Raw genomic sequence first — 23,356 nt, 5'->3', positions numbered from 1 at the left:
ACCAAGGCTGACCTGGCTACGGCCACTGCTGAGTGCCCAGTGTGCCAGCAACAGAGACCAACACTGAGTCCTTGATATGGCACCATTTCTAGGGGTGATCAGCCAGCTACCTGGAGGCAGGTTGATTATATTGGATCCCTTCCATCATGGAAAGGGCAGAGGTTTGTTCCCACTGGAATAGACACTTACTCCGGATATGGGTTTGCCTATCCTGCACACAATGCTTCTGCCAAGACTACCATCTACGGGTTCACGGAATACCTTATCCACCATCATGGTATTCCACACAGCATTGCCTCTGACCAAGGCACTCACTTTATGGCTAAAGAAGTGTGGCAATGAGCTCATGCTCGTGGAATTCACTGGTCTTACCATGTTCTCCCCATCATCCTAAAGTAGCTGGATTGACGGAATGTTGGAATGGCCTTTTGAAGTCACAATTACAATGCCAACTAGGTGACAATACCTTGCATGGCTGGGACAAAGTTCTCCAGAAGCCTGTGTATGCTCTGAATCAGCGTCCAATATATGGTCCTGTTTCTCCCACAGCCAGGATTCATGGGTGCAGGAATCAAGGTGTGGAAGTGGAAGTGGCACCACTCACCATCACCCCTAGTGATTAAGTAGCAAAACTTTTGCTTCCTGTTCCCAAGACATTACATTCTGCTGGCCTAGAGGTCTTAGTTCCAGAGGGAGGAACACTGCTACCAGGAGACACAACAATGATCCCATTACACTGGAAGTTCAGATTCCCATCCAGACACTTTGGGCTCCTCCTACCTTGAAGTCAACAAGCTAAGAAGGGACTTAGAGTGTTGGCTGGGGTGATTGACATGGACTGTCAAGATGAAATCAGTCTACTGCTCCACAATGGAGGTAAGGAAGAGTATGCATGGAATACAGGAGATCCATTAGGGCATCTCTTAGTATTACCATGCCCTGTGATTAAGGCCAATGGGAAACTACAACAGCCCAATCCAGGCAGGACTACAAATGGCCCAGACCCTTCAGGAATGAAGGTTTGGGTCACTCCACCAGGAAAAAAACCATGACCTGCTGAGGTGTTTCCTGAAGGCAAAGGGAATACAGAATGGGTAGCAGAAGAAGGCAGTCATCAATACCGGCTACAACCACGTGACCAGCTGCAGAAACGAGGACTGTAATTGTCATGAGTATTTTTTCCTTGTTTTGTTAAAAACATGTTTGTGCATGTTTATACTTGTACTAAGAAAATATCTTCATTTTATTTCCTTTTTCCTTTAGCATGTGACATAAGAGTTATAGACTTCAAATCAGCATTTAAGTATGGCTAACTTTATGTAATAGTATTTGGGTTGGGGACTGGTGTGTTTCAGGTTGTACAAAGAATAGTTGTATTATGTTAGGCATAATTATGCCCTCATTATTGTCTTTATTTGAAGATTATGTATGATCTCAGGAGATGTGCATGGGTTCAAGTTGACAAGGGGTGGACTTGTGATGGTTAATACTGAGTGTCAACTTGACTGGATTGAAGGATACAAAGTATTGATCCTGGGTGTGTCTGTCAAGGTGTTGTCAAAAGAGATTAACATTTGAGGCAGTGGGCTGGGGAAGGCAGACCCACCCTTAATCTGGAGGGCACCATCTAATCAGCTGCCAGGGAATATAAAGCAGAAGAAAAACGTGAAAAGGAGAGACTGGCCTAGCCTCCCAGCCTACGTCTTTCTCCCATACTGGACACTTGCTGCCCTTGAACACTGGACTCCAGATTCTTCAGTTTTGAGACTCAGACTGGCTCTCCTTTCTCCTCAAGCTTGCAGACAGCCTATTGTGGGACCTTGTGATTGTGTAAATTAATCCTTAAAAAACTCCCCTTTATCTATATCTATGTCTATATATCTGTCTCGATCTCCTATTAGTTCTGTTCCTTTAGAGAACCCTGACTAATAAAACAATGAAAATATTTTCTATACCTTGCTCTCCATACAGTCCTTAACTTCCAATCAAATTTTAATGCTTCTCTTTTAAATACAAACAGACAGCCAATAATCATGAGATAGTTGAGGAAAGTCTCTAGCATGAGACACAAAGACCATGACAAACACACCGAAAAAAGGAACTTGGAGGAGACAGATAAAAAGCAGGAAGTAGAAAGCAAATGTTAAGCAAAATCATAATTTTCTCAGAGAAATATGAGATGTGCAACTTTGAAACAAGAATAAGATGAAAACAAACAAACAACAAAAACAACAAAAAGAGAAGCATTCAGAGAAAAAGAAAGTGATTCTGAGAACTAAAATGTGGGTGGCAGAAATGAAAACGGAGAGAAGAACCAAAAAGACAGACAAGGGAACCAGAGAGACCAGACTAGAAAGTGCAGCATCTGAACAATGGGAGGTCCAACAAGAGAGAATAGGCAATTACTAGACAATTTCTCAGAAGTGAACATTATGAGTTTCTAGACTGAAAAGATTCACCAAGTACCCAGCATTTTTTTTTTTAAAGACCCAGACTAAGACACATCAACAAGAAATTTCCAAATACCATGTAGAGAATATTTCACATATTTCCAGAGGGAAAGAAAACAGTTCATATACAGAGAATTAGGAATTACAATTGCATCAGACTTATCAACAGCATCCAGGCAGAAGATAATGTAAAAATACCTTCAAAACTCTTAAGGGACACAAGAAGATGCTGTTTGGCCACAGGAGCAAGACTGCTGGCCTCCAATCAGTCCTCTGGGCAGGCCTCTGAGGCAATTACAGGGCTAAGGAACCAAGTAACCAGTGTGGCATTGGCTGTGCTAAAACCCAGTGGCCCCAGGAAGAACCCTGTTGATGCTGGCTTGGAGCATGAGGCTTAAGGTTGAGGTTGAGGTTGAACAGGCCCCTGTGTAGAGGCTAAAGCAACTCCATCCTTGGATGCCCACCACCGTGTTGACTTCTGATTGACCTCAGTTCCTGGAAGGCTTCTAAGGTTTCTGTTATCTATTGTTCCTTATGTAAGAGAAACTACTTATTGGTAAATCCTGCCCTTAGCTCAGACAATCCCGCCCTTAGGCAGATTCACATAGGATTCTTGCCTTTTCCTATGACTGCCCTAGACATTCCTTCCCTACAGTATGTAAACCCTGGGTCTGGCGGGTGATGGGTGGGAATCCACCATCTCGTCTCGCCACCACTTGAGACACAGGCATGGCTTCCATTCATAAGTCCCTATTAAATATTTCTTTCTGAGAAACTGGATTTGGCCTCTTCCTCGGCCACTCGGCTTCCTTGGACTCTGGGGTGGTTTGCACAGGCCTGCCAACCATGGAACACCCTGCCTTTCCCTAGGCCTGAACACAAATATTGGGAGTTTTCAATTCTTTACTTAGCCTCATGGTTCATAAACCCAGGCAATGAGGCATATGTCCATGGAGACAGAGATGAGCAGGCCCCAAGTAAAGCACCAGCTCAGACATGGAGGGGAAGACGTGGGTTCTGCTGGGCACAGAGTGATTCCCCCCTCTATAAATACGGCCCACAGGTGCCTGCAGCCCGACCTTCCTGAATGGCACTGCCTTCTCTCCTATTTGGGTGCAAAGAGCAAGAAGAAGGGATCATAGAAGTTGCCCCTGGACTACAGGGTTAAGCCAAAATGTATATCTATTGACTAATGGAAGGATAACAACAATATTACCTACTTTTAAAATGTGTGTGTACTTAAGAACTGATGTTATACAGAATATAACCGAACTATTACATAGTAAATTCTTATGTATACAAAAGCTGTGGGAGCTCTACTTTGGTAAACTTGCTGATGGATTACATCTAAGTGGTAGTGGGTCAGGAATTTAACATTTGCTTGCAACTTGGCTGTGCTGCCAGTCAAGGATACAAAGCCCTACCATTCTAAATGGTTTGCAAGCTCTTACATTCAGAGCACTCAATTCTCAAAGGTGGTTTTGTGGTTGTTTGTAACCTCAAACACAATCACCCTTTGCCCCCCAACCATTTTCTCTTGCTCAGTATCTACACACATCACATCTTCACCTTCCAGTAAAAGTTCAAAGTACTACACAGCAATGACAGGCACACTCCAAACTCACAGAGGCTTTCACGAGTTACGATTCTAGAGCCTGTTAGCAGGTTAGGATTTTAAAGAACAGTTTTAAAACTCTGTTTTGTGATTCTGGGGACAAAATAATGCTCTCAAATACAGTGGTAGAACATATTCGATCTTTCATTCCTCAAATATCATCCTAACTTGTGCCAGTCATGGTTCTAGCACACAGTGGCTGTTCTAGGCACACAGTAGCTGCAGCAAACTGCTGGCCACACCCTTCCTGGGCACTTGACTCTATAGCCTCTAAATGCAAGCACCTATGACTCTCTGCAAATGATTTCTTTGGCCAGCTATTGAACCAGAAATACTGAAGAGTAAACCCCCTGGGAGCTGCCCTCTACCCATGGTTGGCAGGAGGGGGTGATAAGGCCCAGCTGCCTTGCCCCCTAGTCAGCACAGCTGAGTCTATCTGATGTCACCTCTCAGAGTTCCTCAGGAGGCAGTGGGCCTCAGTGGCCCACATTTATAACCTCCTCCATGACACACTCTTACCTGCGACTCCTGGTAAAGCAGGAGGTGGGACTTGATTCCAGAGGCAGGGCTTGGACATAGGACCAAACTGAGAACTAGCTAAAACAGGTCAGGGCGGATGCAGTTTTCCATAGGACACACCCACCAGCATGCCATGTCAGTTTACCGTTTCCATGGCAACACCCAGCCGTTACCACCCCTTTTCCATGGCAATGACCCAATGGTCCTAAAGTTACTACCCTCATCCTAGAAGTATCTGCATAAACCACCCATTGATTTGCATATAGTTAAAGGTAGGTATAAATATGACTGCAGAACTGCCTCTGAGCTGCTACTCAAAGCACATAGCCTATGGAGCAGCCCTGATCTGCAAGGAGCAGCATCTCTGGCGCTGCTGTACACAGCTGCTTCCATGAAAGCTGCTACCTAACACCACCAGCTCACCCTTGAATTTTTGGGCAAGTCCAAGAAGCCTCCCAGGCTGAGCCCCAATTTTGGAGCTTGTCTGTCCTGCATCATCTGGCAGCCAGCAAAGGGACAAGGACAGCAGAGACGGTGGCAATTGGCAGAGAGGCGAGACAGTGGAGACAGACAGGCAGCAATTGGTGAGAGACAAGAGACAGCCGTTGGCAAGACAGCAAGAGACAGTGAAGCAGTCTGTGATTGAGGATGTAAGAGCCGTAACACTGAGGCAGTAACAACAAAGAGCTGCCAACACTACTGAGCTATATCCCTAACCAGTGCCTCTTTTCACAGCCATCATCTTTCCCTGGCAGATGGTGAGACTGAGTGGACAGCCATGTGTCCATAGTGCAGCTGCCTCCTGTGGGACCCACCGCTCCAACCAGCAGGCTTGGTGGGTTACTGGTCCCTGTGCCAGCCCCCTACACAGAAGCTGAGCACCCCCAAGCTGGGGAACCTGGAGAGACCTGCACCCGGGTCCCTCGTGGAAGACCGGTTGGCGCCATTTTGTCTTCTGTTGGATGGGTGAGGGTCCCCTTTGCAACCTTCACCAATAATATCAGGTAAGCTAGGAAATAAAAGCGTTTGGCTAAGTGGTCAGTTCCCCCACAGTTTAGGTGCCTTGAAGCACATCCTTGCCACCCCTTTACCTGGTTCTTTCTCCTCTGACTCCATTTTATTGCTCCACTTCGCTTTCATTTTCAGTCCTAATATGTATGTCTTGTTTGGAGTCTTATGTTTGCTTCTGACTTTCTGTTAACTGTATTTGGGCAATTGTTTAAGGCAGGAAACTTGGTTGTGAGAGGTCCCCTATTGCGTTGACTCTGGGATACCAGAGTCACGTTGTTCTATGTTTTGTAACCTGGTCTTGGGTTCACTGGGTTGGCTGCCCCCTGGGTGCCCCAGGGTTTTTGGCACTGCTGTGCACTGCTGCTTTGGTGAGGGCATCCTCGTTGGCTGAAACGCAGGCATTTTGGGTTCTCAGCATCGGTGTTATAGGCCACCCTCCAGATGCTCTGGGATTTTTAGCACTGACATTTCCTCCAGGACTGTGGGTTATACCCCTTTCACTAGGCGAATACTGATCTTGTCTTTTTCCACCCTGAAGTTAGGAGTATTGTTTTCCTAACAGCCAGTTGCAAGCTCCTTCCTGTGTACTGTCTTATAACTCCCTTGCTTAAGCTGCTCTTGGTCAAAGGAATTGGGAGCTCCCAGGCTCCTGGCCTGGCAGTCAGCCACCTACAGTGGTAGACAAGTGGCCAGCCCAATAGTTTTTTCAGTATCTCCACTACTGGATAGGTTCTCCAGCAAGTCAGAGCCTCTCAGGTCTCCCCTTGGGCAACGCTGTTTATCACTTTCCCTTCCTCCATTTGTTTAGCCCCCCTTCTCCACCCAACTCTGGATCTCTATGGAATTGAGGCTCAACATTCGACTGCCCATTTGCAGCTCATAATCCATTTTCATAACACCTTGCTATCTATATTTACACCTTTAAAGAACACGGGAATTTAAGAGGGAAAAGTAACTAGGCTTTTGCTAAACTTAGGCTACTTAAAACCCTCTGTAGAGATCCTTACTAGGCATGGGGACGACAAGGAGCATCCCAAGGGACTCGCCACTAGGGTGTCTTTTAAGCTATTGGAGCAAATTCAAATTTGGCTTAAAGAAAAAGAAACTCATTTCGTATTGCAACACCATTTGGGTTAAATACAAGTTAGACGACGAATATATCTGGCCTAAACATGGTTCTATATATTATAATGATATTTTAAGATTAGGCTTATTTTGTAAAAGAGAAGGAAAATGGGAAGAAATCCCTTATGTACAGACTTTTATGGCTCTATACTGGATCACATTACTTCCAGGCGTTAGAATGCCATGCATAAGGGATCCCCAGCTCACTGCTCCCCACAGAAAGTTTATAAGGCCCCCCAGAGTCTCTTCAGTCCCCCATTCCTGAGTGGGGGTTCTCACCAACTCTCTTATGAAAGATTGCACCCCAATATCATCAGGCACCTTTCCCCCTTATCCAACTAGCCCTAGCCTATACTCTCCGCTGCCCAAGAAAATGAACCCAGCCAGTACACCAGGAGTGGGGCCCCATATCAGCCCCTAAAGTCAAGCCTGTGTCTGCTGTGGGAAGTAGCTGATGAAAATGAGGGAACGCTCAATGAGTATATATGCCATTTTCTATGTCTAATTGGAGGTTATAAAAGGAAAGAATTGGCCAGTTTTCAGATAATCCGGAAAAGCTTATACAAGAGTTTGCTACGTTGACCATGTTCTTAAAATTCCCATGACTTACAAATATTGTCATCCGCTTGCTGTGTGCTGTGTGGGGAAAAAAAAAAGGAGAGGAAAAAGTGTGTGGTTAAGCCAGTCAATTATGACAAGGTTAAAGAAATAACTCCGGGAAAAGATGAAAATCCTGCTCTGTTTCAGGGTCATTTCGTTGAAGCACTCAGGAAATATACTAATGCAGACCGAGACACCCCAAAAGGGCAAGCTCTCCTGGGTACACATTTTATCATTTAATCTTCTCCTGACATTAGGAGGAATCTACAAAAAGCAACAATAGGACCTTCAAGTCCTATGAGACAACGCTTAAACACAGCCTTTAAAGTTTACAACAATACGGACAGGGCAAAACAGGGGAGTAAAAAGAAATAGCCAACAAGTACAATTGTTAACAGTGACTTTAAGCCCGCTTCCCCCTCAGGGTTACTCATCTTGAGAAAATGTTACAAAATTGACATCTGGGATGCCTGGACAACAGCCCCTGACTTGGCGACCCCTAGGCCAGAATCACTGTGCCTACTATAAGCAAAAGGGCCCCTGGCAATGAGAATGTCCTAACTGCTCTGGTGAGAGAGAACAACAACAAAAACCTTCCATCAATACTAGAGCTAACCTTCTTCTACTAGCCCCAGTGAGCTGCTTAGCTCAAGTTAGTTCACTGTCCCAGAGGACAGCTTTCCACAGTGGCAGATAAGCAGCTGCCTGAACATTTTTCCTTGGTATTTCCACTGCTGGGTGTGCACTCCAGTGGCTTGGGGACTCCAGAATCTCCTTTTGAGCAATGCAGTTTGCTCCCTCCCCTTTTCAGTTGATGCTATGGGATTCCCTGTCCTGCCTCTTCCTGTTTCCCATACCTATCAGGACAAACAAAATTTGGCCAGGTAGATGGGTCCCAGTTCTGTAAATAACTCAAACCCAGTTGTCTTGTATAGGTTGTTTTATTTAATATGTTTCTGGGTATATGCACATGTATTGTGATACGTGTTGTGTCTAGCGTGCTATCAAATTGGCTTATAAATAAAAGAACACTCAGGCATTCAACAAATAAGACTAGTGAAAGCTTACTAGTTTGAAGAGAATCTTGTATCTTCTAAAATTTAACTTTAGGATTTTTACCTAGGTAAGTCACTGATGTTCATAGCTTTAAAATGGTTTAAATGGCTTTAAATGGTGACCAGCTTTGCATGATATCTTGGTTCTCGGTGATCTAAACAGTTAAAAGTGAAATAATTAAATACACATAAATGGGATATGCTTAATGTGTGGTTTAAAATCCAAAAGGTAGAATGGTTCTCATCTATAGAATGACAATGTCTAGTGCGAAGTTCACGACTTCTTCCTTCCTAGGTTTAAATAAAATGTGCTGAAGAAATGTATTCTTTATCGAGAAAAAATTTTTTGTCTAATCCAGAAGTTATTAAATGGCAGGTTCAAAACACAAGTGAACCAGTGAGTAGAAAAGAGAGATGTAAAGAACATTATGAATAGAAAATGTATTTTTTGTTTGTTTTGCAAGGAAGGATATAAAGAAAGAGTAATTTATATGTGGAGAAATCTTGTAAATTCCTATCCTAGAGTAAAATAACTGGTTATTTAAGAAAGAGGTAGTATAGAACATGTCAGGAAATTCAACCACGTTGTAGATGGTCTGTGTAAGTCATCTGCACAGTGTGGATGAGTGTGGAGGTGGGCGGGTACTCATTGGCCCTTGAACTCTTTTTGAGCAGTATGGAAGCCAAGAACTAGAAGCTAGGAAATGGGTTTGTAAACCTGATTTGTCTATGGATTTTATGTGTTGAGCTGCTGTGGTCTTGGCTTGTAGTAATTACCTATACGAACATTCCACTTCCCCTTTAGAATTTAGGACAGGTTCAAAAGGTCCTCCAATATAAAAATAAAATACTGTCCTTCCCCACAAAGGAAAAGATAGCTCCCCTGTTCAACCAGGAGATTAGTCTTGCTAAAACCTTAAAGACAAGGTAAAGACAAGGATCCCCCAAGAATCAATTACAACCAAAATGGAAGGGCCCTTATCAGGTATTGTTAAGTACCCCCACTGCTGTTAAACTTCAGGGAACACCTACTTGGGCACACAGATCCAGGATTAAACCAGTTTCTTATGAGTCACAGGCACAAAGGAAGGACACTACAACCACAACCAATATCAGTAAAGCTTTGAAGACCTCTGCTACCTATTTAAAATAATCAACACTCAGCCAGAAGAGGTGCTGCAGATGGGAATAGGAGCATTAATCTTGCTCTTCTTCCTGACTGTAGTACCTCTTTTCTATGGCTTTAACCAGCCACCTCCTCCTGGGAAACATCTCCTGTGGGCTTGTTGGATATAGAGGCCACTCTAAGACCCAATCAGATACCATGATGCCACTGTTAATTCTGTTTGCTCTTCTAATTAACTTAAGCCAGTGTGTATGTGGAGGGGGAGGGTGGACACAATTCTACAGTAAATATTTCAGAAATTGTAGTATCATAGAATCATCTTTACTGTTGCTAGATTTGTCATCAACATCCCCAGGATAGAGAGTTTCATCTTCTGACCTATCTGGAAAATCTCAGGACCAAGTCCCCAGACTTCCTAATTAACCATAGCAATCTCAAAATACCCAAACGCCTACTTGTGAAGTGGAACTCTCCCCTACTTGGTGGATACCACCTGAACCCTGCTGTCTCCCTGCCCTGACCACTATTATCTGAACCCGGGAAGTTCAGTATATCTCCAGTGCACTCATAACTCTAGCTTTTGCATCCAATCTTGCATTAATGACACAAAAGTGGAAGCGTCTCTGTGATGCTCTGATCCAACTCCAGTTGCCAAGTTTCCAAGACCACAGGGAGGTAAATGAGATGCCATTTGTAAGTGAAAAAACCATATATGGTACCTTCTCCTGGGTAGGAACACACAAAGGAAAAACAACTGCCTGATCTGGGAAGGTGATAGTATTACCCTCTTCTAGAAAACAAAGATTGTTCAACCACCACCAAGAGAACAGGTGGAAAATATCTCTATAGACTCAACCTGGCAACAAAGTATAAACATCACACTCTGCAGGGCTTCTGTTGGTGCCCCAGCTGGGCTCATTTTTGTTTGTGACCATGAATGGGAAGAAGTCACACCCTATAACCACTCCAACTCCCTAAGGAGTCACCTCTTCTTTAAGGAATAGCTTTCCCTTGTATCTAAAAAACTTGGAACTGACGTGAATGAATGTTAGCCGCTCTTGCCCCTCCAGGGGTCACAATCTATAACCCCTGGGACCCAAGAATACCAGAAATAAGTGAGCAATAAAATTACTTCTGGCAGGAATCAGGGCGGCACTAGGACTAGCAGCACCCTGGGGTGGCTTTGCCTACCATGAGTTAATGCTAAAGAACTTGGCTCAAATCCTAGAACCCTTAGCCACCAATGGAGGCATTGGTGGTCAGGCATTAAAGAGAATTCAAGAGTTCCTTAGACCTGGCAAATGTAGTTGTCAATACAGACTAGCACTGGATAATTTACTAGATGAACAAGGTGGAGTCTTGTGCAGTTATCAATAAAACCTGCTGCACATATGTTTACTCTGGACAGGTTGAGGTTAACATTCAAAAGCTCTATAACCAAGCTAGCTAGTTACATAGAAATAATCAGGGCACTGACCCCAACTATATCTGGTCAACCATCAAAAGTGCCTTCCCAAGTCTCACCTATTTTTTGCCTCTTCTAGGACCTTTGACAACTGTCTTGTTACAAATTTTTGGTCCTTGCTTCTTTAACCTCTTAGTAAAGTTTGTGTATTCTAGATTACCACAGTTCCAGAGACAATGCTGGCACAAGACTTCCAGCCCATCCTGTCCACTGACCCGGAGAATGAAATCGTCCTGCCTCTGGGCCCCTTAGATCAGGTATCCAGAGATTTTTACTCCTCCACTGCTAGGCAGGGCCTACGTCCATAAACTCAGCAGGAAGTAGTTACGGAAAACAGATCTCCGCCCTTCGGCAGCCCCCTTAAGATTAAGGAGGAGTATCTAATCTCTGAAGGGGGAATGAGGTAGGAGGTGGGACTCAACTCTGGAAGCGGGGCTCAGGCACTCAGACCAAACGGAGCATTAGCTAAAACAGGTCCAGGGCAGATGCCGGTTTCCACAGGACACACCCACCTGTGCCAAATCAGTTCACCATGGCTCTGGCGACACCCAGAAGTTACCGCCCCTTTCCATGGCAACGACCCGACAACCCAGAAGTTACCACCCTCGCCCTGGAAATGTCTACATAAACTGCCCTTTAATTTGCATATAATTAAAAGTGGGTACAAACAGGACTGCAGAACTGTCTCTGAGCTGCTACTCTGGGCACACAGCCTACGGCGTAGCCCTGCTCTGCAAGGAGCAGCACCTCTGTTGCTGCTGTGCACGGCTGGCCACTTCAATAAAAGTTGCTAACACCACTGGCTTGCCCTTGAGTTCTTTTCTGGGCAAAGCCAAGAACCCTCCTGGGCTATGCCTCAGTCTTAGGGCTCGCCTGTCTTGCATCACTGGGATCATCTCCCAGTAAACTAGCCACACTTACATCCATGCCTCAGGGCCATTTCCAGAGAAACCAGCCCAAGACACTGTTGAATAACACAATAATCTCTGGGGCCTTCTCCACCCCACCCCACACCGGGCATGGTCAGCTTGATTCTCCTTTTTAATTGCCTGTAAGCAGGTAGCATAATGTTTTCACATCCTTTGTAAGGCTTTTGTTCTACTAAAATCTAAACTCAGAGCACAATTTTAAACTAGATGAAAGAAGAGCTGCGCCTGAAGCACTGCAAACACTTCCCCACCACACATGTGCACTCGCCCTGACACCCTCAATCCCCGACACCCTCACACCCCTGACACCCTCACACTTCACCCTGACACCTTCACTCCCCGACACCCTCACTGCTCCCACTGACACCCTCACTGCTCACTCTGACACCCTCACTTCCCCAGACACCCTCACTCCCCCTGATAATCTCACTCCTCACCCTGACACCCTCACTCTACCTGACACCCTCTCTCCTCACCCTGACACCCTCACACCCCTGACACCCTCATTCCTCACGCTGACACCCTTACTCCTCCTGACACCCTCCCTCCTCACCCTGACACCTTCACTACCCCCGACACCCTCACTCCTCACCCTGACACCCTCACTCCCCCTGACACCCTGACCCTAGATACCCTCACTCCTGCCTGGACACCCTCACTCCCCCTGACATCCTCACTCCTCACCCTGGACACCCTGACTCCTCACTCTGGACACACTCACTCACCCTGACACCCTCACTCCTCACCCTGGACACCCTTACTCCTCACCCTGACACCCTCACTCACCCTGGATACCCTTACTCCTCACTCTGACACCATCACTCACCCTGACACCTTCAGTCCTCACCCTGACACCCTCCTCACTCACCCTGGACACGCTCACTCCCTCTGACACCCTCCCTCACCCTGGACTCCCTCAAGTCACCTGCCTGGCTGCAGGCTGGAACACGCTTTCCCTAACTTCTCAAGGCTCAGTCCTTCCCTTCATGCCAATCTCAGTTCAAATTGCACCTCCTCAGAGAGTTCGTCCCCAACCCCCCTTATAAAGCAGGATTCTTTTACCCATACCCCTTCCCACATTGCACTGTCTCACAGCACTCCTCTAAAAGTCTGTTTACTTCTTTAACAATCTGTCTTCCTTACAAGAAGAGAGGTTCTGTAAAAGCCAAGACTATCTTTGTCTAGTTGACTGTTGCATACCAGGGCTTAGACCAAGGCCCTGACATGTAGTAGGTGCTTAACAAATATGTTTTGAGGCAAGGTCTTGCTCTGTTGCACAGGCTGGAGTGCAGTGGCGCAATCATAATTCATTGCAGCCTTGAACTCCTGAGCTCCAGTGATCCTCCTGCCTCAGCCTCCTGAGTAGCTGGGACGATAGGCAGGCACCACAAAGCCTGGCTAATTAAAAAAAAAAAAAAAAAGAATTGTATAGATGGGGACTTGCTATGTTGCCTAGGCTGATCTTGAACCCCTGTCCTCAAAGCAATCCTCCCACCTCGGCCTTCCAAAGTGCTGGGATTACAGGCATGGAGCCACCACACCCAGCCAATGTGCTGAAGAAAGAAAGAAAAACATGCTCATCCTTTGAGTCAGGTTCAAATTTTTTCTCCTCTTTAATCCCCAGTCGCTCCAGTTATACGTGATTTTTAACTCTTCTCACACTTTAATGCATCTGGCAAGAAGATCCACGTGGTGTTAGAAACAAGACAGGACCATAAGGATGGGGGAATCAGCAGGTGTCAGCGTGCCCCGTGTGCTCAGGGCAGCTGTTTCCACTGGACATTCTCCCTTTGCCTCTCTGGGCAGCGACTCCCAGGCCAGTCGACCTGCTGTGTCGAGTAACCAGGATTTCTCAGTCTTGGCATGGTTGCCATTTTGGACCAGATCGTTCTTTGTTGTGGGCGCTGCCCTGTGCAACAAAGAATGCTGAACAGCACTTCCAGTCTCCACCCACAGGATGCCAGTAGCACCCTCTAAGTTGTGAGAACTCAAAATGTCTCCAGAGGATGCCAGATGTCCCCCGGGTGGGGGGGCACAATCACCCCGCTTTGAGATCCATGGAGCCAGGTCTGTTTGCCAGCATGGGGTAAAGCTCCATTCCCACCCCCCTTCGGAGGGCTAGGAGGCAGCGTCGTGGGACCACAGAAGGCCTGGCTTTGCAACCAGAGGACAGGATGCACATTCCTTCAAGACACAGACTCAGATTGTTAGGTATCTAGTTCTCGGGGTTTCTGTTGTTGTTGCTGTTCCGTTTTGTCTGTCTTCCCCCTTGTTTACTAGCAGCCGGGAATTTGCTACTTTTTCTAAACGAAGATTTATGGAACACTTACCACACGCCTGACGCTGTGCAAGGCTAAGGTTCTAATACATCTCAGCTCACTTAACTCTCTCAACACTATAAATGCACACTGTTTTATCTTGACCCTTTCTTGGGAAGGCGATAGAGAGGTAGGAGGGCAAACACCTTGTGTCCCAAGGGTGTTACTGGTGGAATAACATCGCCCCCCACACCCTAGTTTCTAATTTGCTGTAGGCTGTGACGCTGTGGGGCAAGGCTCAGAGACCTGTTGAAATGAGGAATAAGTGTGCTGTGAGGGAAGGGCTGCCTTATTTTAGATCACAGATTTTCCAAATATCTATTTTGACAGGTTCGATCCTCTCCTCCCCTTCCTGCCTTCCTTCTGCCGATTTTCAATGTCTTGATGGTGTCCCACCTAAGTGGCCTTTACAGATGTGACTTGTGAGGCACTGGGGATGCAGGCAGATGCCCAAGACTGCCTAATTTAATGGGATTTCTGCATTCTGGAACAAGCCTCCATTTTCCCCAAGCAGGATTACTCCAGAGAGCAAAACACAGCCCAATAGTATCACATTTCCTTTCTGCTTTAGCAAAAATAACCACTGTCTCATTCAAGGGAAAAGGCCGCCAAACAAATTTGTTACAGGAACCATTTGTAACAACTTCTACTTTGCACTGCCTTGGAGCAAGCTCACTTTGTACAGAAGGGTTTGCAGTTACGTGGGCAGCAAGGTAACCGCTGATCATTACAGGAAGCTTCAGAAACTGGGACCAGTGTAGAAGAATGGGATATCTGTCCGAACTAAGAATAAAAAGAATGACACTTGTATTTCGTATGTCTTTTTCACTTTGTCTTTCTCATAATTTATTTTTCTTGATATTTACACCTTGCGGCCCCTGTGATAGACTGGAAATCTCAAAAACACACGTTCAGCACCAAGATTTTGAGCAGTACCACCTCCGAATGAGATCCCCAGAGAAAACGGCACGTTTTCCACTTGCCCAACACAAGGAGCTTTTGGAACACAATCTGTTTGACATGGAGATTTTCTCGATGGGCAAAGAGAAGGAAACAACCTAGGAACAGTATTTAGGAAGATGAAAGAACACAGCCTTTCTGCACAGGAAACCGCTGAGCAGAGAACCTGGCCTCTGCAGTGGCCTCCAAATAGAGTCCAATGGCTGGGGCCAGCCTGGCTGCTTAAAGGAGACGCAAGGGATATAATAAAATGCAGATTCTCAGGTCCTAGTGCAGACAGTCTCACCCAGTAAGTCTGGACTGCATATGGGAATCTGTATTTCTAGGCTCTTCTGCAAGGCATTCCTGGTCCTTCCAGGAACCACAGGCAGCTGGTTTGGGGAAAGAAGCAACGACTCCAAGTGTGACCTGTGAGCTGGCAGCAGCCACCCTCAGCTCTGCTCCCGGCCACTGAATCAAATTCTGCACTTTAACAGAACCCCAGGTGATGCACCGACACAAAGCCGAAGCAGATTGGTCTAGGGGCAAAAAATTAGAGCTATGGAGATTCTCTCAAATGAAACAGACGATACCATTGACTGTTAGAGCTTCTAGAAGGAATCTCAGGTCACTTGTTCCAATTCCCTGATTTACAGATAAGGAAACAGAGGCTCAGACAGGTCAAATGACTTCTCTGCAATACCCCACATTTGGCAAGTAGCAGATCTGGGACTAGTACCCAAAGCACCTAGCTCTCCAATCACTGCACAAGCCACACAATTCTGTCTGCCTGCCAGTGGCTTTTCTCATTCGAAAAAAGCTTAGGAATTTCCCCAGGAGGCAGCACCATGTAATGGGAAGGGCTCTGGATGCCTCTCCAGGGCTTCTGGAATCCATGCCCACCTCCACCAAGAAGCCGCTTTCCTGCCAGCTACAGGTGCTCACCTGAAAAGCAAGCCAGACCATATTAACCCTGGCATTGCTGGTACCTGGAAAACTTTCTGATTCAATGCTTTCCACCTCCTACTACCCCTCGCCACCCCCATGGCGCGAAATCCTGAGGGGCTGCTTTAGAAGTTACTGTCTTTGGCTGCTGGTGGGGGTTTGCACAGCTGGCACACTGCACCAGTCTCCTGCCTGCTGCCAAAAAGGTCACTTCCCAAGCACTGGCTTTGGAGAAGCTGGGACTCTGCAGTGGGAAAACCACGCTGCCCTTAGCAGGACAGGTGTAAATTCTCCCCCTGCCACTTTCAGCCTAGTGTGAAACGGATGGAGTGTGCATTCCCACTTCCCTTTATGGTTCCCTGGAATGATGCAGCTGCCCCGGGCATCGCCACGTTACTCTTTAGACAGTCTCTTTGTCTTCCTGCAATGGCAGCACTGAGGCTGTGTATTTCTAAGTGCAGGTATGTAATTGCCATATAATAAAAATCTGAAAACATCCCACCCGGGACCTGTGCTGGACAGCAAGCATTAGCACAAAACAAACCCACTCATTTCACTTCCTTTATGTGGTTAATGTCAACACTCCCAGAGTATTCTTTCTTCTTTTGAGAATTCTAAGAGCAAAAAAGTGACCTTTTTTTTTTTTTATTAAGCAGCGATAGTCAAATATCAAAATAGTACATCTAGCCCAGGAGAGGATGAAGGGGAGCCAAGCCAGGAAAGTCACCCAGAAGAGGTGACACTCTCTTCCTCAGGTTCCATCAGAAACATGTTTACACCCAGGGAAGTTATAGAAGGGATGCCAGGCTGCCCACCTGCCTCACAGATATGTCCTGTTGTCCAGGCAGTGTCTGTTACCTTAACATACAATGAGCCCCAGTGTCTCACCAAGGCCAGGCAAACAGGGTGACCTGGAGGAGGGATCCGTGACACACAGCAAGGGACCCAAGGACAGGCAGAGGCCCACAGTCAGTCATAGGAGCCTCAGGTCACCTGGAGAGGGGCCTCGCTCACCAGCAGGCAGGACCACCACCCCATTCCTGCTATACCCAGTGGGGGGGTGGGGCAAGAGTCAGTAGCCCACTAACCCCCCCACCTCTGCTCCAGCATAGGCAGACCCTGAATTCAGGGACCAAAGGCTTGACCTACTCTAGTCTATGAATGAGATGTCACATAAATCCCAAGGCATGTTGTCAGACACCAGGGAGAAGGAGAAAAACACCACCTTTAAATTCCTCCCCCTCCACCCCTGGGAGCGATGCAGCTAGGTACCACCACCACCAAAGAATAGCCACTTGGCCGGGTGCAGTGGCTCAGGCCTGTAATCGCAACACTTTGGGAGGCGAGGTGGGCGGATCACGAGGTCAAGAGATCAAGACCATTCTGGCCAGCATGGTGAAACTCCGTCTCTACTAAAAGTACAAAAATTAGCTGGGCGTGGTGGTGTGTGCCTGTAGTCCCAGCTACTCAGGAGGCTGAGGCAGGAGAATCGCTTGAACCCAGGAGGCGGAGGTTGTAGTGAGCTGAGATCACGCCACTGCACTCCAGCCTGGCGACAGAGCGAGACTCGGTCTCAAAAAAAAAAAAAAAAAAAAAAGCCGCTCATCACAGCAGCTAGCTTTATCCTTTTGGGATTATTCCAGGAGGAAAAAGGAAAAATGGGCAGCCAAGAGGAGGTGAAGCCAATGTACCTACAACAAGGAGATCACACAAGGAGATCAGGGACAAGTATGACGGGAAGTATGGGGGGAAGCGCCTATTTCATATTAAATCTATCCTGATTGATAAGGGGGTTGCCTTACAACGTCTTTAAAACACAAAATACTCAAGCTTTCTACATCCATCCCAACATAAGTGTTTATTACTAACAGGTATTTAAGTATCATTGATCTAATCTTGTACACGTTGGATTTCTCTCATATTATACATTAATTTCAGCAATTCTAGAATTAGTGCAACATGACATGGGACATTTTAAACTCTTTTTTTCAAGATGTATCTTGTTCTGACACCCAGGCTGGAGTGCACTGACATCATCTCGGCTCACTGCAACCTCTGCCTCCCGGGTTCAAGCAATTCTCCTGCCTCAGCCTCCCAAGTAGCTGGGACTACAGGCATAAGCCACCACGCTCGGCTAATTTTCATATTTTTAGTAGAGGTGGGGTTTCACCATGTTGACCAGACTGGTCTCAAACTCCTGACCTCAGGTGATCTGCCCCTCAGCCTCCCAAAGTGCTGGGATTACAGGCATGAGCCACCGCGCCCGGCCTGATGTTTTAAATTTTTAAGCAATTCCTCTCCAGCAGGAGAAACAATACCGAAGTACAGAAGGAAAGCAGAAACCCTCCCCTCTTCCTTCTCCCACCCTAAGCCCCAGGGCACTCTCTTGCCACAGGCTTCATATTAATACAGCACTAAAGTCATTATTTGTTTATTTCCTGTGATAAAAATTACACTTCAATCCCAAATTGAAATTATTAACAATTAAAAGGTGAGGTAGAATCAAAGAAAAAAAAAATCCATAGAATGAAAAACTTAGAATGAACTTGTTGTGGATTAAATCATGTTCCCCAAAAGATATGCTGAAGACGTAACTCTGGTACCTGTGAACTTGACCTTATTCAGAAAGTGGGTCTATGCAGATGTGATCAAGTAAAGATGAGGTCAGGTTAGAGGAGGGCAGGTCCTAATCTAATGACGGTCTCCTTATAAGAGAGGAATGTGGACACAGAAACTTACACGGAGGGGAGAGATTGGAGTGATGCGGCCAAGGGCCAAGAAATGCCAGCAGCCATCAGACACTAAGAAGAGGGAAGGAAGGATCCTCTCCCAGAGCCGCCAGAGGGACAGTGTTTCTGCCGACACCTTGCTTTTTGCACTCTGGCCTGCAGAATTGTGAGAACAAGTTTCTGTAGTTTTGAGACCAGGATATTAATGCAGAAATTAGAAGATTATCCACAGCTGAGGAAAGGGAAGCTGAGGGAGGTTCAGTCACAGGTGTGACCCTACGGTGTTCAGGACCTGTAATCAGGCCAGGATGCTTCTTGTCAAACCACATCATCTCCAGAAGCATGAAAATGGTTCTTCTTAAAAAGTTACTACAACTAAAACACTGCACCTAAGGAGAAACTGCAGTGAAGTGCAAAGACTTTGAGCTAGGCAGACCCAGATTGACAGCTCCGCCCTGCTTTGCCTTCACTAGTGTGGCCCTGGACAAATTACTCTGCCTCTCCAAGCCTCGGTTACCCTGTCTGAAAATTAAGTCACATTACCGTGCACATTTTCTAGGATGTTGCAAGGATGAAATAAGGTGAGCCACGCAAAGGGCTTCACATGCCCTTTGAGTGCCCAACACTCCATCAGCAAGAAATCAAGATCAGCTCTTGATCTTATAAACTATTTCTCGGACTCCTGTCCCTCCTTGTTGTTTCAAGCTGATTTCTTGGCTCACCTTTCCCAGTCCTCTGTAATACAGTCTTTGATGAATTCTTTCTCTAAAGCCCAGGAGCTGCCACTTCTCACTTGAAGGAGCTAGTGGCAAACTGGCTTTGACTTTCTTGTTCTTTCATCCTCAGTAATTGTTTTTTCTCATTGTCTTTAATAGTTTACAATTTCAGGTGGCGCCATCAGAGTTCTTGCTGGGATTACCTTCTTGTTTTCAGCTTCAACTACAGTCAGCTTCATCTGGGGAGCCTGAATGGCTTCTTCTGAAGAACACAAACTCTTATTGCCATATGCTCGATCCATATTTTCAACGCAAGTCTTCCAAATAATTGTGTACTGACAGGCTGATAATCAAGTGAGCGCACCATGATTAAAGTAAGATTTGCCAAAATAGTTAGGTGGCCCTTTACATTCAAGTGTTCAGGTATGAGAATAGTTTTGCTGTCTGCTTTACCTATCTTAGTGGAGATGACAGAAAATCTTTCAGAAAAAAAATCCCAAAGGCTTTTTTTGAAGCTACTACAAGGTATATGGCTGCACACCTTTTCCTGTCTTCAGCTGGAGTTATTGTGTTAGCATGAAAGTGTCTTTTTTAATAATGGAAATTGCTGTAATTATAATCACTTTAGAATAGTGTTATTATTATTAATAAGACCAAATTGCACGGTTCAAGCAGATGCTGGTTGAAAGAACTGTTCAAAAGTTCTACAGTTCGAAAGAACCCACATAATGGGATCAGCCACAAACCTGGCAGTCATCTCCATGCCAACGTGGCCCTTCCTGCCAACACACGGGCCTTGCCTTGCAGCTCTCACGCGGGCTTCTGGGCACATGCCTGTGACTCCTCACAGAGTCACTGGGCAAACAATGGACCTCCAGTTACTGATTAAAGCCTTCTGGGAACAAGCACACTTCCAACAGTTGACTTTCCCATAGCAGAGGGGGAGCTGGAGGGCTCTGGTTCCTGTTGAACCTCTCCTCTCAAGGCCTCTCCCATGCACACCTGGATCCAGCCCTTCATTCTGTTGCTCATTCAGCAGTACTGAAGGAAGGAGATGGGGGAACAGCAGGCAGTTCCAGCGGGTCCAGTTGCAGTCATACATTAAGTTCCTAACACCTTGGGGTGTAAGTTCAGGGCTCTCTGGATGGAAAGGGTAGTTTGAGGCCAAAACCAAAGAGATCAGGAGGCATGAAGGGAAGGAAGTCATTACCTGCCTGGTGGTTCAGAACTTGGCTTCTGAAGTTCAGTTCAATGGCTTGCATTTTTGGCCCTCCCTCTTTCTTGTCCTGTTGCCCTGGAAAGTTGTTCAGTGTCTCCAGGCTTCAGTTTTCCCATCCCCAAATGCATATAAGAACCCCGAGGGGTGGTGGGTGGTGGGTGGTGGGTGGGGATTCTGGGGAAAGCAAACCTACAGCACATAGCGCAGGGCTTGTCCCGTACCGAGCTTTCAGACAGTGTCTAGGACTATTACTGAATTCTTGAAAAATTCTTGGTTATTTATTGCTTGAATTTACAATTCCATTTTTCTCTCCACCTAAGCAATTTTTATTTTAGGCTTCAGAGAATCAGCAGAGAATAAATGCATGACTCCTGGCCATTAATAGAGCAGGAAAGCTCACTCCAGGTTCAGAAGTCACCTCACTGCTGCCCCCTCTAGCCGGCTGCTGACACCCTGCTGGTGGTCAGAGACATTTCAGGGCAACACAGGCGGGCACTGAATCCTAATGCAGTAGTCAGTAAAGCCTGAGTTTACCGTAGGCATTTGGAAAGATTTTGCTATAAAGCGGCTTATCGCTAAATCAAGCCAGGAAGGAGGTACAGGATATTTCATTCCCCATCACATGTAAAAATTAAATCTGTCTCTGTAGAAGCAGCCCTCCCTGGAAACATGCTAACGGTTGAGAAGTAATCTTGAACCAACTACTGCCTAGGCTATAGTGAAGACAGGAGCCTAGGTACTCAATACATTTCTGTTAATTAAATTAATTAAACCTCATCATTTTAAAGTAAAGGTCATTGACTTAATTAACAGGCAAGCTATTATTTATAAAAGCTTTTTTTTTTTTGATTGCCAAAATTAAGTATTTTTTAGTCGTTCTTCAGGCTTCCTCCTTTCCCCTTTCCTCTGGAGGGAGGGTTTCAGGTCTTCTTTTATTATAGCCCTCAGACCACCCAAATTTACTTTTAGTAGAGAGAATTCCCTTGCATCAAAGCACACATCTCAAATGGGGAGTCATTCAAGGCCTGTTCCAAAAGATTCTCTGTAGGTCACAGAAGAGGTTCTTCCTCAATAGCTTGTGATATTTACAAGGTTCTCAGCACCAGGCACGTGTTCCCACGTGTTGGCTGCACCAAGACCACATCTTAAGGGCCAAGTTAAGCTCCCTCAGCTGATGAGGATTCTCTTTCCCTCCCTCTAACCATCCACTCCTGGAGATGGCAAAGATCACTCACGTGGCTTCCCATGACTTAGATGAAAGGCAACTCGAATCAAAGTTTGAATACGCTTTTGAAGGTTTTTTTTTCCCCCTAAACTAATTAAACAACTACAGAAGTTATTCGGCAGTTTCCTTTTTTAAAAGAATTAGCATGGCATGTCTTTCCTCTTAAAGTCTTGAATAATTTAATGAGAATTATACACAAGTCATAAGTATGTTCTATTTATGGGAGAATCATAGCTGAATTGAAACCCAAATGACAATGTTAAAAATAAAAATAAAGCATCCTCAAATAGTGCATTCAATTGAGCAAAGGACTTCAAATCCCACTCGGATTAGATAGTTTGAAAGTAGGAGGGGAGCAGAGCAATTGGGATTTTTTTTTTCTTTTTCTTTTTCTTTTGATTACTGTGCTTGGGAACATTTGTTTCTTGCTACAAAAAGTGTTAGTAAATGAACATCAGAGTAAGAGAAAAAATAAGCTGTTGTAACCGGGATACCACTTGGTCCCCGGACCTCACTCAGCCCGTATTTTTTTCCGGTAGCTGGACTACATTTCACACTCTCCGCACACCCGCGTGTGTATGCATCGCTCCGTGCAGAGAGGCAGGGCCTCCGGATAAGAGAGGACACAGCTGACAAACCAACTCGGAGAAAGGAAAGCGGGCGCAGGGGAGACGCTGCTCCTTCCTCAGAGCAGCAAGCCAGCCACTTCTGAACCGGCTTGCTTTTAGCTGAGCTCATGCATAAATCCTTTTTAAAGGGTACTGCGCCTTTGGAAGCCAGCCACGAGCCTCTTTAGCAATGAGACAGCATGGTGGGGGGCGGGGGAGAGGAAGAGTATGAACACGAGGTGATTTTCCCCATAATAGCACGTCGCCCAAGGCCCACCGTTCCGTCTCCCGCTGGAAGTAGGTGTCGCCCGCAAGAAGGAAATCACGTTATTGGAGGCGGCGAGTTCCAGGTCTCCTCTCCCGCCCAGCCCCGCGGAGGGGGAGCTCACAAGTTCTGAAACACTCGCGCACACCCCTCCGTGCGCCCCGGGCGGGGGCCGCCGTCCTCCACGACTCAAGAGCGAGCGCCCCCGCTCCCCGACCCACCCGAACCCCTCTGCGTTCGCTGCTCTTCTGTGCGGGGACAGCTGCTGCTTTGGGGGCGACGCTAAGCCGCGTGGAGGCGTCTCTGGACGCCCTCCTCCCCCCAACGAGCCCGAAAACCCGCGGCAGCAGCCGGGGGTCCCTACCTTCTGCGGGGGGGTCCCGATCAGCATCTCCAGGTAGTAGCCGCGGCCAGAGTCCCCCTGCAGGTTGTCCACCATGGCCAAGAAGTTGGCGGCGCCGGCGGCGGACTCCAGGGCAGGCTCCAGGGCTAGCGCC

At 46.4% G+C, this 23,356-nt stretch overlaps 1 protein-coding gene across 1 annotated transcript in view; it reads right to left on the bottom strand.

The window, feature by feature from the left end:
* The window catches only part of BACE2 (beta-site APP-cleaving enzyme 2), a 115,336-nt gene extending 91,980 nt beyond the window's left edge, over positions 1 to 23,356 (bottom strand). The window contains exon 1 of the mRNA XM_011954056.1: positions 23,224 to 23,356. Within this exon, the coding sequence (XP_011809446.1) occupies positions 23,224 to 23,298 (75 nt within the window). The 5' untranslated portion in view covers positions 23,299 to 23,356. The remainder of the gene's footprint in view (positions 1 to 23,223) is intronic.

This window comes from Colobus angolensis, unplaced genomic scaffold, assembly GCF_000951035.1.
Source record: "Colobus angolensis palliatus isolate OR3802 unplaced genomic scaffold, Cang.pa_1.0 Scaffold38, whole genome shotgun sequence".
Classification (NCBI taxonomy): domain Eukaryota; kingdom Metazoa; phylum Chordata; class Mammalia; order Primates; family Cercopithecidae; genus Colobus; species Colobus angolensis.
This window is presented reverse-complemented; position numbering and strand designations above follow the sequence as displayed.